The sequence below is a fragment of the Pan paniscus genome, chromosome 21, assembly GCF_029289425.2.
Source record: "Pan paniscus chromosome 21, NHGRI_mPanPan1-v2.0_pri, whole genome shotgun sequence".
Lineage (NCBI taxonomy): Eukaryota > Metazoa > Chordata > Mammalia > Primates > Hominidae > Pan > Pan paniscus.
In genome coordinates this window covers 52,749,536-52,769,018 of record NC_073270.2, presented here as the reverse complement: position 1 = coordinate 52,769,018, position 19,483 = coordinate 52,749,536, and the positions used below count along the sequence as shown (strand labels likewise).

The 19,483-nt window shown below is 44.4% G+C and overlaps 1 protein-coding gene across 2 annotated transcripts in view; it reads right to left on the bottom strand.

Annotated features, from left to right (window-relative positions):
- The window catches only part of EYA2 (EYA transcriptional coactivator and phosphatase 2), a 293,763-nt gene that overhangs the window by 154,395 nt on the left and 119,885 nt on the right, over positions 1-19,483 (bottom strand). For both annotated transcript variants that reach the window (XM_003826012.3, XM_034947752.2), the window contains exon 5: positions 17,712-17,828. In XM_003826012.3, the coding sequence (XP_003826060.1) occupies positions 17,712-17,828 (117 nt within the window). The remainder of the gene's footprint in view (positions 1-17,711; positions 17,829-19,483) is intronic.

The following is a 19,483-nucleotide window of genomic DNA, read 5'->3' as shown; positions in this document are numbered from 1 at the left end:
GTGACCCAATGACTTCGAGTGCCACTTTCATGTTCCATGTAAAATAATCTCTTGTGCCAATAAATTAGTCAGGAGAGGTTATGGTATGATGTGGTAACAAACATCCCCAATATCCCACTGGCTTGAATGCAATCAAAGTTGATCTATCTTTCATGCTATATGTCCATTGAGAATCATCAGGGACTATGTTCACTGGAGTCACTCAAGGGCACCAGTTAAAGGAGCAGCCTTCAATTTGAACACTGGCAGAGTCTTGTATTGGCCATTGAATGCTCTGGCCTAGGCATGACATGATCATTTCCACTCTCAGTTCAGTGGCTAGAATTAGCTGACTGCCTCTCCCCGACACCTTGCCTGCAAGAAGGGCAAGAAATACAGTCCTGCCACTCTGGGTCATTGTGTATGATTCAGTGTCAGGAACAGCACTAAAGGCAGCCATAGCAACTCACCCAGGCCCCGGGATGGATTGACTTAGACCAACTCATATCAGGAGTTGGCAAACTATGGTCTGTGGGCTGGTCACCTGTTTTTGTAAATAAAGTTTTATTGGAACACAGCCATGCCATTTGTTTATGTGTCATCTATAACAATGTTCACAGTGCATTGGCAGAGTTGAGCAGTTGCAACAGAGACTGTATAGCCTGCAAAGCCTGAAGTTTTTCCTATTTGGACTGACCCCTGACCTAGATGATCTCTATCACCCCTTCTAGAAATACACTTCTGGGATCCTGGGTTGTCTCTAGTAGGCTTCGGTATTTGCCTCCTCTTGGCTCTCTTCTCTTGCTCCTAAGCGATCAAAAATACTCCACTGACCTAAAGGTCAGGCAGCCAGCTAGGGCTCACCTGCAGCAGCAGCTGGGATGGCCCTGAGCTATGGTCTTGGGGGTTGCACAATCTTTTTGAGCTGCCAGTTCTTACAGGCTGCAGTTTAGGGCTGGAGTAGCAGAGATGCAAAGTGTGGCGAGACCTGGCAAGGCCTGCTGCGGGAATTGGAAGGGGGCCCTGGTTGCCACAAAGGGAGACACATACGGGGACAGCAAATGGCTGCAGCAACCAAAATTCAAGATTGCAGGCTTCTCTGTGAAAACAGTGAAATGTGGGAAGTTTTGTCCATTTCAAGGGGAATGGCTAAATGCCGTGGTATATCCATAACACTAACCATGACAGCCAAAGCAAGGAAGCACTTGACTTTGTCCCAGGCTTCACAAAAGCTACTCCTATAAACCCCATTTCACAGATGAGAAAATCAAGTCTCACAGCCAGTGAGTGCAGAGGCGGAGATTCAACCCCGGCATCTGGCTTTCTCGATGCAGTACTGCAGCGTCTGCAGAGGCCAAACAAGAGACTAAAGTGGGTTTGTTTGAACCGACTTTGAGAGATCTCTGAGACATGTTAATTGGTGAAAAATATAAAAGACAACTTATAAAACAAGATGCACACCAAGATATTACTTACGTTTAAAAAAACAGGATTTTCTACTAGTGAGAAGAAAAATAAGCTCGTAAATGCATACATAGAGAATGTTCTGGAAAGATACACACTAATAGCACTGATGTGGTTTAAAATAAATGTATGAAAAATAAAAAGCAGTGTAAGAAGGCAGGTGGATTCAGGACTAGGGGGCTAAGCTGCCTTCCTGGGACATGTGTAAAGCTACTGAATGGGAAATAATACAAAAATCAGGAATTCCCTGCATGTTCCCTGGGCCCAGGGAAAGAAGCACACAACTCAAAGGCGGGTGGAATCTGGACTCTGGTTCCCCCTTTACCACCTGAACTTTTAGGAGCAGCAAAAATCTGGTTTGCTTTAAGGGTACATACTGAGCATCCCACAGCCTGGCTTCTGTCCTGGCTGTGCCTCCTCTCTGAACTGAGGAGTTGCAGGGTCTGTGTGTCTGTCTGTGCCTCTCTAATAAATGGCTCCCTGCCTGAGGCTGTATTTCCCCTATCCCTTAATTACCCCTTTCAATTCCGGAACAGAAGGCTGGGCTGCCTGGGCTGGGAGCAGGCTGCTCTCCTTTTATCTCTAAGGAATTAGCAGGGCAGGGACTTGTTCCTTGGATAGGACTCTGCATTTTTTGTGTGTTTGTACTGGTTTTTAAAATTTGGTGCATTTTTTTTCCTTTTTCTCATTCCACTCCCCTTCCCCCACCCCTGCCCCTGCCAATGATCAGATGGCAGAGAGATTTCATCTATGACCTTTTCAACAAATTTTGCAGGTGCAGACCTTGGTTGTGGGCCCAGTTCTCATTTCATCGAAACGTCAGAAATAAAAATGATAAACAAATGAAATAAGAAACAAGTGACACAAAAGCAACGTCATCAAAGCCGTGCTCTGGGCCTTCATTCCTTTGGGAGTAAAAGGATAAGTTGTGATAATTCTAGAATTTTCTGAATGGGGTCACTGAGATCTGTCAGGCATTGTCACAGGTACACTTGTGAATATTGGCTTCACTGTGTCTGACCTAGAGAAGGGGAGGGGAAGGGAGAGCTAGGGACAGGTCAGGCACTGTCTCAGGAAAGAACTCCCTCCTGGCCTCCTTGCAGCCCTTGCCATCCCCCCATAGTCCACTCATCCCAGCAGTCAACTGGTCTTTCTGAGATGCAAACCAGATCACCTGCCCTGTTTTAGAACCCCATGGCTTCCCGGTGCCTCAGCACCAGCCACCTCATTCCCCACCCCTCTCCCCTTGGCTCCTCGGCCACTTGGCCTCCTATCTGCTGGCGACACTTGTGACCCACAGCTGGCTCTTCCGAATTTGCGAGTGCCAGCTCCACTGTCACTTCCTCAGAGAGCCTGGCGTCCTTCCTGGTTTCTCTTTGTTACATCTCCCTGTTTATTCTCCTTGGAGCACTCATCACAGTTGACATCATCTTGTCATTTGCTCATTTCCTTACCCACTGTGTGTTGCAACTGAATTGTGGCCCCCAGATTCGTATGTTGAAGCTGTAACCCCCAATGTGACTGTATTTGGAAACAGGGCCTCCAGGGTAGTAATGAAGATTAAATGAGGTCATAAGAGTTACAAGGTAATAACTGGTGTCCTTATAAGAAGCAGCAGTCTGGTGCGCACCTGTAGTCTCAGCTACTCAGGAGGCTGAGACGAGAGGATCGCTTGAGTCCAGGCATTCAAGGTTATAGTGACTATGATTGTACCACTGCACTCCAGCCTGGGCTATAGAGCAAGACCCTGTCTTTCAAAAAAAGGAGACACCGGAGATTTCTCTCTCTGTGAACCCAAAGAGGAGAGGCCATGTGTTCACAGAGCGAGCATATACAAGCAAGCCCTCACAAGGAAGAGAATCTGCTGGCACCTTCATCTGGGACTTCTAGCTCCCAGAGCTGTGAGAAAATAAAGTTCTGTTGTCTAGGCCACTCAGACCATGGTATTTTGTTATGGCAGGTCAACTAGACTCATGCACTGCCTGTATCCTCTCCCTGGGATATAAATTCCATGAAGGTGTGGCTTGACTGTCAGCCTGGGGCTGCGTGGCCCATGCTTAGCATGCTGCCTGCAACAGAGCCTACGCTGGTGAATGTTTGCTGAGTGAATGACAGATGTTCATTCCTACACCACAGCCATCTCTCCCCATGCCTGAACCTGCCACTGTGTAAACCAGTGGTTGGGTGGCTGCAGTACCCCTAGGGGGTACCTGGAAATTCATGGGGACACTTTTATTGGAGGAACTAGTGGCATTTAGTGGGCATGTGACAGAGGTGCAGACATTCTGCCATGTGTGGAGAGTCCAGTAAAAGGAAGACCATTCCCAGGTCCCACCTGACTTTCAAATATCCAACCAAACATTCAGGCAGATAAGATCTGGTTTTAATAATATGACCCTAGAACACAGAGCTCAGCCAAATCCAACTCACCACCTGCTTTTGTAAATAACACTGTCTTGGAAGACAGCCTTGCCCATTCGTTGTCGTATTGACTATGGCTGTTTTCAATCTACAATGACAGAGTTACGAGTAATTGGGACAGAGACCTATGACCCTCAAAATCTAAAATATTTACTCTCTGGCTCTTTTACAGAAAGTTTGCTCACCTCTGTTCTAGCACATCAGTCCATTTTACACGCAGAATTTTTTTTCAGGGCGTTAACATACATAGAACTTTGTAAGAATGCTATTGTAATGTGTTCAATTGTAACTGTACTGTATTCAATAATTCTTAATTGAATATTTAACGATGTTCAATTATGTGTTGTAGAAAAAAGAAAAAGAGATGGGGTGAATGAAACTCAGAAGAAGTGTTATAAAAACTTAGTGAGCAGGCAAGGAGCTTGGGTGATATGGGCAAAATGTAAAGATGTGTTAAGTATAGAGAATAAGGCAGTTAGTAACCTTGCAGACAGAATGAATGGGAGGTATGAGGAAAAGGATGTAAGAGACAGCAGTGCTACTTATAGAGGAAGGGGTAAAAGGAGTAGGTAAGCCTTAAATATGAAGAAGGACCTGATCATGCTTCCCCTGCAGATACAGTTATGTCAACCCCAAATTGGCCACCCACTGGTTACAACCATTATGGCATCATTTTGGTTCCACCTGTCTTCTGCCCTGAAAATATGGATAAAAGCCATGGCTGCCCATCAAAGTAACTGGCGAGCTACAGGGGGCCAGGCAAAGTTGCCACAGCATGTCTTCGATAAGCTCCTTCTATGGGCTGAGCCCTTGTTCAACTTCAACTCTTAATTCTAGAAACCACACCATCATTATTCTTCCAGCTGATGTGGCTGAGACAGGACACATCCATAACCTGTGGCCCTTCTGCCTTCTTGCACCCTGTCCTGAATATGCTAACCCCCATTTCTTCCCCTTCTGAGCTCAGAGTCCCCTGCCTTCACATCAGTTCTCTCCATGGTCATGATAGAGAACACAGTTAGCAAAATGGCAGCCTGTGGGCTGAATCCAATCTGTACATGTGCTTTGGCTTGCACAGTAAGTTTTATTTTATTTTATTTTAAAAATTTGTTGCTACCAATTTAAGTCTTTTTAATTGGGAAATTTCTTATAAAAGATTTCTGGCATTTGTTTTTTTTTAATTTAAATTTTGAATAATCTATGGCATTGCAATAACCAGCTTTAATGGGGTGGGGCTACCCCGGTATATAGGGCTGGGGCTCCTTAGTTTGCCACAGTGCCACCCAGCCATCTTCACACACTGACCTTGTGGGCTGGCTCATGAGGCATCTGGGTCTGTGACCAGTGGCAGAGTGAAGAGCACAGGCTTGGAGCCAGACAGTTGCAGACTCCGTCTTGGCCCTGCGTCCTAGTGCTTTACAGGTACAATTTTACATGTGTTGCGCCATCATTGGATTATTGTCCATCTCCCATCCCTGGTGTGAACTCCAGGGGGGCAGGGACTGTATTTGTCTTGCTCACCTCTGCTTTCTCAGCACCTGGCACAGTGCCTGGCACAGAGGAGATGCTCCCTTAATATCTACTGGGATGACGGCTATATGAAGGCACCAGCTTCTGTCACTCACCAGCTCCTGATGCCACACGTAGACCTGCTTTGCTTTGAAAATCCGTCTGATAGTGGGGGCAAGAAGAGAAGAAGGTGAAGCATCTTCAAAAGAGAAACAAACAAAATGCTCAGGATATTAGCTTTTCCATCTCTGCTTTTGCATGTCTAGGAAAAACCTACTGTCTTAGTGCAGGCTGCTGTCACAGAATGCTGTCACCTGGGTGGCTTAAACAGCAGACATTTATTTCTCATAGTTCTGGAGTCCAAGAAGTCCAAGGTCAACGTGCCAGCTGGTTGGATTCCTGGTGAAGGTCTTCTTCCTGGCTTGCATATGGTCACCTTCTCGCTGTGTCCTTGCATGGCCTGTCCTCAGTATGTGCATTCAGGGAGAGACAAGGAGGTCGAGATCTCTCTCTCTCTTTCTTTTTATAAGAACAGCAATCCCATCCTGAAGACCCCACCCTCATGACCTCATTTAACCCTAACACCTCCCAAAGGCCTCATCACCAAAACCCATCACATTGGAGGTAACAGCTTCAACATACGAATTTTAGGGGCGGGAAACAATTCAGTCCATAACACAACTTAAGAGTTAGCTTTGAAACATTGCTTAGACCTGTGCTGCCCAATAGAGTAGGTGCATTTACAATTAATTAAACAAAATTAAAAATTCAATTCCTCAGTTGCAGTAACCACATTTCAGTGCTCAGTAGCCACCTGTGGCTAGGGGCTATCACGTTGCACAGCCACTCAGAGGATTTCCATCATCACAGAAGGGTCTGTTGGACAGCACTGCCTTAGCAAATTGCTGTTGAACTAAACTCCCTCCTGATCCCAAACTCATTCTCAATCTCTCCAGCTGTTTCCACCTGTTACCTCCAGTGGCTTTTGGAGATAGGGGTGACCAAATCTAACTTGTGATGTAACTAGAGGAAAGACCCTCCATTTAAACTCTATACGTTCTAAATTCAGAAGACTTTAGCTCAAGCAAAAGGCAGCAAGCCTGCCAGCACACATGAAGGGGAGGGGAGAGTGACCCCCCAGGCTGGAGGTGTTGCACAGGGCGAGAATGCTGACATGCATGGGGAAACCTCACCCACTTCATTGTGTGCAGAAGAGTTGCTGATTCACATTAGGAAACTCGGCCTCAGTCCAACAACCCATAGGATGCCAAGACTGGCTCCTGTCTTGACCGATGCAGTGAGATCAGGAAGATTTAGACTGCTCAAAACTGGCTGGGCTGGGACAGCCTGAAAGTTGCCATCACCGGAGAGAAATAGGGAAATGACTCCATTTCACCATGAGGAGGCCACTGGGCTCCACTCTCAACTATGGCCACACCTATCACTCAAGTTCTCTGAAACACACCTCACTGATGAAATAAGCCAGAGGTGGGGGAACCCAAAGGAGGTGATCTGTGTGGTTCCCCAAGTCACCACTTGGCTTGTGATTTGCCCCATCTAGTCATCTCGGAACCTGTGGTTCAGTTAAGAAAATATGGAGCAAGACTGCAAGATGTGGGCATGAAGCCAGCCTTATACGTGTTTGTATGCTTCACAAGGTGTTTCAAAGAGAGTGTACATCAATTGTCCATATTGAAAAAGAATAAGGAGATTTCACATTAAATAGAGTTTTAGGGATCACTTTGAAAAATGGAAAGATGTGGTCTCCTTGGGATCCATTCTAGAGGGGCAGCAATGGGCTGAAGCCAAGTAACACCCCACTATCCCCAGCGTTGGTGGGGGGTTTAGTCTCTAGTTTGCTACAGTTCCCACCACTCCCTATAACCCTATATCTAGCTCATGTCTCTCTTTTACATTACTGCTCGGCCCTGTACTATTTGAGTCTGAAATCCTGATTGAGAAGAACCACATCCTGGAGCAGGTTCAATCCATAGACTAGTAGAATCATTTTTGAAAAAGTAACATTTCTTTGTGATTTCAGATGTAAATATTTCTTTTCAGTTTGTCATTTTGTTCTCTTTTTTTTGTTTGTTTGCTTGTTTTTTGTCATTTGTTTTGTTGTTTTGACTTCTGGTGTTCTTTGCCGTGCCAAAAAAGAAAAAAAAAATTCTGTAGTTGAACCTGTCAATCTTTTCATTTATGGATTTTGGATTTCTGAGTCCTGGTTAGAAAAGACTTTTCCACTCCAAGTTTATAAAAAATTGTGCTTATTCTCGTTCTAGTATTTTTATGGTTTTATTTTTAACATTTAAACCGTCAATCCATTTGGATTTGTTTTCTGGTAGTAGGAATGGATACTTTTCTCCAGATGGCTAACTAGCGGTTCCAATGCCATTCATTCAATAGTTCATATTTTCCCACTGACTCAAGACATCACCTTCTCCATGTACTGAATGTGTGGGTCTCTCTCTGAGACCATTTGTTCTCCTCTATTGATCGGTGAGCGTATTCACACTAGAAGCATGTTGCTTTGATTATTGCAGCTTTATGATATGCTTAAATATTGGTATGCCTAGTACTTAATTGCTTTTCTTTTGCAAACTTTTAAAAGTCAAATCTCCTGGTTCACAGGAAAGGAAATATAAATCAGTCAAGGGTCTGAAAAGATGCTCAACCTCACTTGTGGGACAAGACTTAGAAATTACTACTGCCCTGAGACACCATTTTTTCATGCCTCAGATTGGCAAAAACTTCAACCGTTAGATGACACTGAGTCGATGAGTTTTTGTGAAAACAGGTACTACTCCCAGACACTGCTGGGGGGAGTGTAAATGGGTAGAATCCCTATGGAGGGTAACTTGAAGATATCTACCAAATTTAAATATAGACTTGCCCCTTGACCCCAACTCCTACTTTTTGGAAATTTGCCCTTCAGATATACTTATAAAAAATAATATACATATAGGGGTTTTCATGACCATTTCGGAGGCAGTTGCAAAAGAGTAGAAACAGGCCAAATGGCCCCCAGTAAGGAACTGGCTCAATCATTTATAGCACATCATTCAATGCAATAATAGGCATCTATGAAAAAGAATGAAGAAGCTCTTTCTATATATTGACTTAGCAAGTTCTTTCCAAGGTATATAGCTAAATGAGGAAAACGAAGTGCAGAAGAGTGTGCATAGTATGTTATCTGTGAAAAGAATATAGACAAGCATTTCTGCCATCATGTTATAATGCTTTCTTGAAAGGCCATGAGTTATGCAAACCCGTGCACTAAAATCAGAGAGCTTATGGGAAGAAGTAGGGTTAGAGCTGACTGCCCCACAGCAATGCCACTTTGTAACCAGAGCATTAACCAAAGCAGTGACAATCCCAGTAAAAATGATAGCATGGTGAAAAAATAAAAATGTAAATAATAAACTGAGAAGCATTACATTAAATAGAGATCTTTGCTTTTAAAAGGAAGTGAAAGTATCTTGATGGAGGTGATGAAGAGATGATGGAGGTGCTGAATTATGGAAACAAGGGCAAAACGCATAAAAATTGGCAGGAATTGCAAAATTAGTTCTCCCAAAATAGAACATGTAACCAAACTGAGGAAGAGGAAGAACATAGGGCATTCTGAGCAGAACTGTACTCATACCAGGCTTGCTGCATTTGCTTGTGTTTGGTATTTTATATTCAGCTGCTGTTAGCCTATGCTCTGGAAAAATTACAAATGAACCAATGCAGTGGAATTTTCACTTCTGGCCAAGACTGAGTAACAAGGTCTGGATTTACCCTCCCAGCTGAAACAGTTTGAAAACTAGGTTTCCAAGACATTGGGTCTCAGGCATGGACAGTGATCCTTGCAAGAGGAGAAACAGATGGTGAGCTGTATGATTGCCCCAGGATAGAGTTTCCAGGAAGGGAAAACCCAGGTGGAGGCCCGTGGTCTCTCTGAGCTGGGGAGATGGAGCTGCAAGTCAGCGGAGGCTAATGTGGCTGGAATTGGCAGAGCAGAACTCCCAGAAAAAGAAAGTTGCGCTGGGAGTGCTCTGGAGGTTTGCTCACAGTTCCCCTTGAGTGGCCACCTGAGAACTGATGAGCACATGGGTGTAAGGAAACTACCCAGGGCTGAGAGAGAACCACTGGAAAAGATCAGAAGCAACAAGCTTCAGAGCTCATAATGGAGCTGGGAATAGTTCCTGTTCCCACCTGCCAGAATTGCAGAACCTCACAATTCATGGGGCATTGGGTAGAATACTCAGAAGGGTTTGCCTCAGTAGTGGAAAAAATTTCCCCTGGACTAAACACTGCTCTGATCCCAACTGGCAAGGCTGAAAGCAAGACTCAAAAGAATTCAACAGTTTCTAAGTAACCTAACTGCATCCCAGAACAAAGCTCAAAAGTATTTATAGGAATATAAAAATATCCAGCATCTGACAAGGTAAAATTTATGTTTGGCATCCAATTGAAACTTATCAGGCATGCAGGGAAGCAGAAAAATATGATTTTCGACATGGAGAAAAATCAATGAAAATGAACCCAGAAATGACAGGAATGATAGAATTAGACATGGACATTAAAACGTTTACTACAACTGGATTCTATCTGTTCAAGAAGCCAGAAGAAAGATTGGACATGTTAAGTAGAGACATGGAAGTTATCAGAAAAAGACCCAGGCTGGGCATGGTGGCTCATGCCTGTACTAGCACTTTGGGAGGCTGAGGTGGGTAGACTGCCTGAGCTCAGGAGCTTGAGACCAGCCTGGCCAACATGGCAAAACCCCATCTCCACTTAATATACAAAAATTAGCCAGGAGTGGTGGTGAGCACCTGTAAGCCCAGCTACTCAGGTGGCTGAGGCATAAGAATCGCTTGAACCCTGGAGGCAGAGGTTGCAATGAGCCGAGATTATGCCACTGCACTCCAGCCTGGGTGACAGAGCAAGGCTCTGTCTTCAAAAAAAAAAAAAAAAAAAAAAAACAACACCCAAAATCAAACTTCTGGAGATGAAAATGATGTATGGGATGAAAAATGACATGGATGTAATTAGCAGCAAATCAGATACTACAGAAGAAAAGATTTATGAACTTGGAGTGAGAGGTAGTGGTGTGGAACATCAGACAAAAATTTGAAGAAATATTGGCTGAAAATTTTCCAAATTTGATGGAAACGATAAATCCACAGATCTAAGAGTCTCAATGAACACAGAGCACAAGAATCATAAAGAAAACTACATCAAGGCACGTAACAACAACAACAGTGATAGAGAAACCCTTAGAAGCAAATGAAACAATGCAACTTCCGAGTTATACTAACATAGTTTTCTTATTTATGAATCACGTCTGAACTAATTCTTGTAATAGTAACGTACAATATAATAGACTGCTTATATTTTACTTATGTTTGCAAAAAGATGTTCTGGATGGGTTCCCACGAAATTATTACAGTGGTTAATTGTTAGGGGTTTGGAAACGGGGTGGATGTAGCATGAGGGTAGAAGAAAGATTTCCACAGATGCCCGAACTAGGTAAATGCATAACCTGTTTAAAAAATTCATGTGTCTTTTTTTTTATTACAAAAGGAATATATTGGAGGGAGGGGAACTAGGGAGTGACACTAATGGACATGGGGTTTCTTTGCGGGGTGACAAAAATGCTGTGGAATTAGATAGTGGTGATGGTTGCACAATTTTAGTGAATATACTAAAAACACTAAATTGAACACTTTAAAAAGGTGAAGTTTACCAGCCTATGCAACACAATGAAACCCCGTCTCTATAAAAAATAAAATTAGCTGGGCATGGTGGCAGGCACCTGCTAGTCCCAGCTACTCGGAAGGCTGAGGTGGGAGAATCGCTTGAGCCCAGGAGGCAGAGGTTGCAGTGAGCTGTCATCACACCACTGCACTCCAGCCCGGGCGACAGAGAGAGACCCTGCCTCAAAAAAAAAAAAAAAAAAAAAAAAAAAAAAAAAGGTGAAGTTTAGGGATGTGAGTTATATCTCAGTTAAAAATTAAGGCTGAGCACAGTGGCTCATGCCTGTAATCCCAGCACTTTGGGGGGCTGAGGTGGGCGGATCACTTGAGGTAAGGAGTTCGAGACCAGCCTGACCAACGTGGCAAAACCCCATCTCTACTAAAAATACAAAAATTAGCCAGGTGTGGTGGCAGGCGCCTGTAATCCCAGCTACTTGGGAGACTGAGGCTAGAGAACTGCTTGAATCCAGGAGGCGGAGGTTGCAGTAAGCCGAGATCATGCCATTGTACTCCAGCCTGGACGACAAAGTGAGACTCCATCTCAACAAGAAACAATTTAATTAAAACACAGGAAAAAGAAAAACATACATGTTCATTGTTTAAAACAATAGAAATTCAAAGAACGTTCATAAAGGAAGGGTCCTAAAAGATCATGACATCCAGGGCTTCTCAGTGACCACAGAACGAGTTTGGACGGAGGGGCCCTCATCCCATCTGCCTGGGAAAACTGCCTCCTGAATTCTATTTCTGGAGAAGTACAAGGCACAACAGCCTGCAAAGGCTCTGAAAAGTCCTGTAGCAAAGATGTCTATTTTAACTTTGTGGCATGCACTATTGACTAAACGTATTTGGTATGTATGACCATGACCCGCCCCAACCCCTTTATTTTTTTCCTGGAACTCTTGTTAGCACTAGAACTGTGGAACACAGATCATGAAAGCTTTGTGACTTGTCCAAGGTCACACAGTTTACTGGTGGTAGATTTCATGAATCTGACATAGAGACTTTCTAAATCCAACACAATCCAGTCTCGGAGGTCTCGAGCTGAGATCACTGAGTAACAAGTGCTTTTACTGAACTTTTAATTTCCTACACATCCTTGAATTGCACGATTCTATGTTGCTGAGTGGCTGCTGGAGGGGTCCTAAGCTTCAGTCTTTATGTTCCCTGGCCCTTCATAAATGCAAAAAGAGTTTCCATTGGATAGGGATCCCACTGTTTTCTTGCCTTTTTTTTTTTTTTGAGATGGAGTCTCGCTTTGTCGCCCAGACTGGAGTGCAGTGGCGTGATCTCGGCTCACTGCAACCTCCACTACCCGGGTTCAAGCGATTCTCCTGCCTCAGCCTCCCAAGTAGCTGGAATTGCAGGCGTGTGCCACCACACCCGGCTAATTTTTGTATTTTAAGTAGAGATGGGGTTTTGCCATGTTGGCCAGGCTGGTCTTGAACTCCTGAGCTCAGATGATCCGCCCGCCTCAGCCTCCCAAAGGGCTGGGATTATAGGTATGAGCCACTGCACTTGGCCTGTTTTTAAGTCTCCCTACAACACAGAGTTCACTGGAAGGGGAGTTTATGTGGATGCAGACAGTCCCACAGTCTCAGATTAGTATTCCTCTTTTCTCTTACCCTGACCACTTACTAAAATTGAGAGTTCAGGAAATAGAAGCAAACTTGGAAAGAACATGGCCCATCAAACCTGAAGTGAGGCTAACAATGTCAATCATAATAACGATAATTAACATTTAGAGAGCGTTAGTTTGTGCCAGGCGCGCTCTAAACACTTCACGTACATTAACTCATTTAGTCATCACAGCACCCCACGAGTAAAGTACTCTTAGTGTCCCCATTTCATAGGGAAGGAAACTGGAGTACTGAGAAGTAACTGAGCTCAAGGTCACAGGGCTGGTTTGCAGCCGTATTTGGATGTTAACTCAACCTGACTTCAGAGTCCCTGCTTTTAGTTGTTTTTAACTACCATGCTAAGGAAGGAATAACAGAGATAATAAAAAGAAAATCTAGCCTTTATGGATCTCAGCTGAGGTGCCCATGAATCATGTTATTTAGTCTCCCAAAGCCTCATGTTGTCACCTCTCTCACTATGATACCAGTTTCACAGGTGAGGAAACTGAGGCACAGAGAAGTCCACGTGCTTCCCCAACTCATGCCATTGTGTGTGGGGTACTGCCAGGACTGACCACAGGCCAGGTCCAGAACTCTTAACAACTCTGTGGCACCAGAAACTTCTTATAACACACTCTGGAGATTTTTTTCCCCCTCTTTTTAATCTTTGTGGTTATTTCTGTGAATAGCAGTGTTTTACCAGAAGAAGCCAAAAAGAAAAAAAATCAAACCCATAAGAAACACACTTCAGCTATAAAAACCCCAGGGTGAACTTAAAATAAAGAAAATAAACAACTCTGCAAAGGCTGAACAAGAGCTGTGAACTTTTTTCTTTTACATTTATTGTATATTCCATGGAGGGGCAGTGTTATCCAAACAGATACAGATCTCAAACCAGGGCCTTACGGGGTGATGGCTGTGCTAAAGTTTTTGGAAGTTTATGAGATTAGCTAGAAGACCTAGTGGGAGGCATCCTGGCTTGTCTAAAGCTTGCTCTGTGATCTTCCGTAAGACACTCCGTTGCAGTGCCTCAGTTTACTCATCTGCAAAATGATGAGGTGAGCCCCAAGAGCGTCCTTTTTGGCTTCTATAAAATTATATATTTTTTCTTTTTTTGAGACAGGGTCATGCTGTATTGCCCAGGCTGGAGTGCAGTGGGGTGATCATAGCTCACTGCAACCTTGAACTCCTGGGCTCAAGCAATCCTTCCGCCTCAGCTTCCTGAGTAGCTGGAACTACAGGTGCACACCACCATGCCCAGCATTTTTTTTTTTTTTTTAAAGATAGGGTCTTGCTCTATTGCTCAGGCTGGAGTGCAGTGGCATGATCACGGCTTACTGCAGCATTGACCTCCCAGGCTGAAAAGTGATCCTCCTACCTCAACATATTGAGTAGCTGGGACTACAGGCATGCATCACCATGCCTAGGTAATTTTTTTTTTTTTTTTTTTTTTTTTTTTTTTTTTTGTAGAGATGGGTTTCACCAGGTTTCCCAGGCTGGTCTTGAACTCCTGGACTCAAGCAATAAACATACCTGCCTTGGTCTCCCAAAGTGCTGGGATTATGGGCCAAAATTATGGTTTTAATTCTTAGAAAGGAAAAAGACTCATGCTAGCTTCTCACCATGGGCCAATTTCACAAAATCAGCATTTTCAGGCCTAAAAGTTCATAAGCCTCAATCTTCTTTATTTTCTTCTTCCTCTGAGAAACTAAGCTCAACCAATGTCTTCCATTCTGAAATGCTCTCAGTAGTTCGAGAGTTTATTTCTCCTCTGGAACAACTCAGAAAAAAAAAAAAAGTTAATAGGAAGCACATGGGCATGGTGTGTGAGCGTTCTGTGTGTTTGTGTTTGAAAAAAATACTTAAGGAGGAATATGTCAGGCTTGCAAAATGCCTGGGCTGTCTCAAGAGCAGTTTATAGCCATTAGCATCAGACTGAAGGCAGTTAATTGGGACGAAGCCCAGCTGCTGCCGCTGCCCTTCTGTCATCTGGGCTGTGAGGAGGATAAGAAAATAACCTGGACGATTCCCATGGTAGGGCGAGAAGAGAGCTGGAGACGTTGGCTGGTGGGGATTGAGGTGGGGGGTGGGGCCCTAGGCTCACCCCTGAGAATCACCTTCTAGATGGATCTAAGAGAGTGTGAAGGGCAGGATGGCGTGAGGGTTATGTGCCTGGGCGACTGCCTGGCTCATTTCCCACTGCCAAGGCCGTGTGACCTTGGGTAAGTGACTGAAACATTTTATGCCTCAGTTTCTCCACCTGTAAGATGAGGGCGGTGACAGTGCTCATGTCACGGGGCTACTGGGGAGATTAAGCCGCATGTTTATGTGCAGACATTAGGACAGTTCCTGGAGTCCTGAAGGAGTCCAGGAAATCTCATCATTTAGAGGAAGTGGCACCGGAGAAACTGGAGTCTGAATCCCAGCTCTGAACACTTATTGGCTCTGCGGTTTCAGGCAAGTCACTTGCCCTCTCTGAGCCTCACTTTCACCATCTATGAAAGCAGGGCTGATGGTGCCCACCTCACGCGGTTGCTGTAAGAAGAAAGAATATTATTCTGCATATCCTGCTCTGGGGAGGATAGGATGAGGCTCCTCTGGAGTCCTTGAACACTGTGAGCCTTTTCCTGCCGCGGGGCCTTTGCTCTTGCGTTCCCGCTGCCTGTACGGCCCGGCCCAGCTCTGGCCCCTCCTGTGGCAGCCTCCTTTCCATCGGGAGGCCCCTGACCACCTGCTGAATGCCGATCACCACTCCTGGTCCATACCACTGCTCACGGTCCAGCATGCCACCATGTTTTTGTCTGTCACAGGCTTTATCAAAATCTATAATTATCTATCTACTTGTCAATTGATTACTGTCCATCTTTCTCCATGAGGAGATTGTCTTTGTGGGCTGCTGTGCCCTCAGTGCCTAGAAGGGTGCCAGGTGTCAAGCTGGTGCTCAACATACGGAATGAATGAATGAATGAATGAATGGGGGCCTCTCCTACATAACTTAGATCACTTATTGTGTGGCTGAGGGGGTGTCAAAAAGGGATACGGGGACCGGGTCTCCATTTCAACCTCTGTGGCCTCAGAAGCCCTGAGGCAGTAAGTCCAGTTTCTATTTAAAGAGCTGGAAAAAAACTGGCTTGAGATGGACTCAAATACAAGTTGAAGTTCAGTACCTTCACACACCTCCTGTTATCAGGGCCGGTGCCATCATTCACTCCCCACTTGGAGAGATGGGTCTCAGGAGTTTACTTCCTTCAGTGGGCCTCAGAAAGGCCCGACTGGGGACACAGACGTGACAGCAGAAGCAGAGGAGGCAGGAAAGTGCCGGGGTTACAGCGATGGGCTTTGCAGTGAGGCTGGGGGTTGGGATTCCACCAGGCCCCCAAGACATCTGACACAGTCCCTTTGCCATTATGCTTACAATAAAATCTAAAATCCTTGCCCTGGTGTTGGACAAATCAGTCATTCCTTCTATGCCTCAGTTTCCTCTTCTGTGAAATGGGAACAATACAGTACCGTTGCTTGAGAGCGTCATGAAGGTTGTATGAGAGAACCCACAGAGCATCACCTGGCACCTAGCATGTTTGGTCAAGGCTGGCTCATGGCATCACTGACAAATTTGGACACAGACCTTACCAGGAAGCTATTCTCAGGGCTGGGCATGAATGCTTATCACCTGCTTTCCCTACACACATACCTAAGATTATTTATTCTCCTTTCACAATTTTTTTTTCCTGAAATGCTGCCCTTGACAATCATTTTTATTACTTCCTTAATAAAAAATTAAAATAATAAAGATGAAGTGATAGTACTTCCAAGTAGTTGCTTTTAAAAGAAAAATACTATCAAAGCTGGGTACAGCAGCGCACAGCTGTGGTCCTAGATACTCAGGAGGCTGAGGTGGCAGAATCACTTGAGCCCAGTCTGGGCAACATAGCAAGACTCCATCTCAAAAAAAAGTACAATCACTCATCAGCCCACCATCTTATCATTTTACTCTTTCAGACCCTCGATGGTAATTTTTAGCAGCTTATATAAAGGGAAACAGCAGAATGGGGATCCCCATAATTACAGCCACCAGCCCCCTGCTCCATGCATCAACTCCAGCATGCTCCCAAGGGGGCATCAGAACAGAGAAGGGTTCTTGGATGGTAAAAGAGTGGAGATGAGCATGGGAGAACCCAGTAAGCCAGTTCCTTATGGCAGGTGGGTGGAGGGTTATACAATGGAGTTCTTTCTTCCTTAAGGCCACCCTCTAGGGCTGCAGAGCCTTGATCCTCCTGCCTGGAATAACAGCTTCTTCACCCGACTGTCCAATATTTCCACCACCCGACATTTCTGAATCTCTACAATAGACTTGCCTGTCCCATCACACTTAAAATACAAGCAAACTCCTTCCCATATCCCTCAAGGCCATGTGTGATTGCGCCTTGCTCTTTCTCCAAGATTCTCTCCTCCTACATGCCTTCTGACTTTGCTCCAGTCTCACTGGTCTCAGCTCTGTGCCTCAAATACATCCAGACATTTCCCTGCATGCAGAGTTTGTACAGGCTGTTCCCTCTGCCTGGAATGCTCTTCCCTAAGATGTCTATGTGGCTGCTCTGCCTCACCCTTTGGGTTTCTGCCCAATGTCATCTCTTCAAAGAGCCTTCCCTGGTGATTTGATCTAAAGTCACAAATCTCACCTTTCCTGACCTCCCAAGTGCTCATCACTCTTTATGCAAAGACCAGGTTTATTTGCCTTATTACATTCAACCCCTTCCCAAATCATCTGGCTTATTTGCCGACTTTATCGTTAGTCTCTCCCCACTGCCAGGTAATGACCATGAAGGCAGATCTCGTATCTATTTTCTCCACTCCTTGAGATAGAGCCTGGCACATAGTAGGTGCTCAAAAAATCTGCTGAATGAATGAATGAATGGACACCCAACTTAGGTGGTCCTTAGAGATGGGCAGGAAGGGGCCACAGCGCCACACTGACCGTGCATCTGGTAGGTGTATGGGCTCTGTCCAGTGGGTGGGGTGCTGAAGCTGGAGCCATAGCTGAGGAATCCACTCTGGCCAGGGGAATGGTTCAAGCTGTCTTCTGTCTTGATGCCTTTGAAGGAAGAGGGGGAAAAAAAAGGACCAAGGACACATGATTAGGATGCGTCCTTGTCACCCACAAAAGAGCTACTGGGTCAAGACAGCATGCAATTTTATCAGCTTCCAAATGAGGAGTTGCAAACTGGTGGCTTGTCAGCCAAAGTGAGCCTATAGACATTTGACTTGGCCAGCATATTTTTAAGAAAAACTGAATTAGTTGATTTTGTTAAAAGTCAGGATATTTCATACAAAAAGCTGGACTTACGGCTTCTTTTTGAATGACAAGATGGTCTAGTAACACCATGTCTGCAACCCATGTGACCACAAGCTGCCCCTGTGGGCTCCCAATTCAGGTGTTTCCCAGGTCATCATAGATTCCATTCCATCTGCAGGACTTTGAGGCTGGTTTTAACGTGCTATTTTCTCATTGCAGTTGTGATTTGTTTTGGTACATCCTAGGACCCTATCAAAAGTGGGGAAGGGAAAGGCAGGCCAAGAAGGTCTCATATTTTGTACATGCCACCAGCTTCATGCTACCTGCCAGCTTGGTAGGTATGAAGGTCTCATATTTTGTACATGCCACCGTGAGCTTCATGCTACCTGCCAGCTTGGTAGGTATGCAAGCCTGCAGCCCACTACTCCACTGAGTAGTGCTGTGTATGGCTTAAATGTCCATTAGGATTTTGGGCAAAGGTGTGAAATGAATCACCCTTCCTCTGCAAAGATGATATCACTTAACTGTAAGACACTCTCCAATCTCACGGGGGGACCTGCTAATCCCAAGGCCACAGTTACAAATCTGCCTTCTGCTTCAGCAAAACTCGGCATGCTTACCTAAAGCATAGGTACTAATTCCATGAACAACTGGCTGAGAAAGGGACTGTGTTGAGGAGGAGAGGCTAACCATCATCAGCTCATTCACTTAATTTTTATTGAAAATGTAATGAATGCATTGTAGAAAATTCCAATAGTACAAAAGGCATAAAGCAAAGAGTCTCTTCCTATCCCTGACCTCAAACCCCAGCTCTTCTGCCTATAGGCAACCACGATTACCAGCTTTATGGAACACAATTCACTTCCAGACAGGTTCTGTGCATATGCAAACTTATGTATATAATATATATATGTAACGTATATATCTATTCCATCTTTTAAAATATAAACAGGAGTATTCTATAAATTCTGTTCTTCATTTTCTTCTTTTTCTTTTACTGCTTCACAATATGTGGTAATGATTATTCTTCATGAGCTTATAAAGTTCTTCCTTATTCTGTATTGATGGCTGTGTGACATTCTAATGTGTGGTTTCCTCATCATTTAACCAGTTTCCTATTCATTAACTTTTGGGTGGTTTTGAGATTTTATGACTGTAATTTAAGCTGCAGCAAATACACACATAACACACACACATGCAACAAATGTGTATATATACACACATATATACATGAAGAAAATATATTTAACATATAGATGTACCTATATGCATATACATATGTATTTGCTGCAGCTTATAGTCATCACACCACACACACACACACACACACACACACACACACACATATTTTGTGCACATGTGCAAGTCTATCTTTTAGGTAAATTCCCAGTAGCTGGAATCACTGAGTCCAGGGCAAGAACATCTTAAATCTTCTTGGATGTTGCTGAATGGTG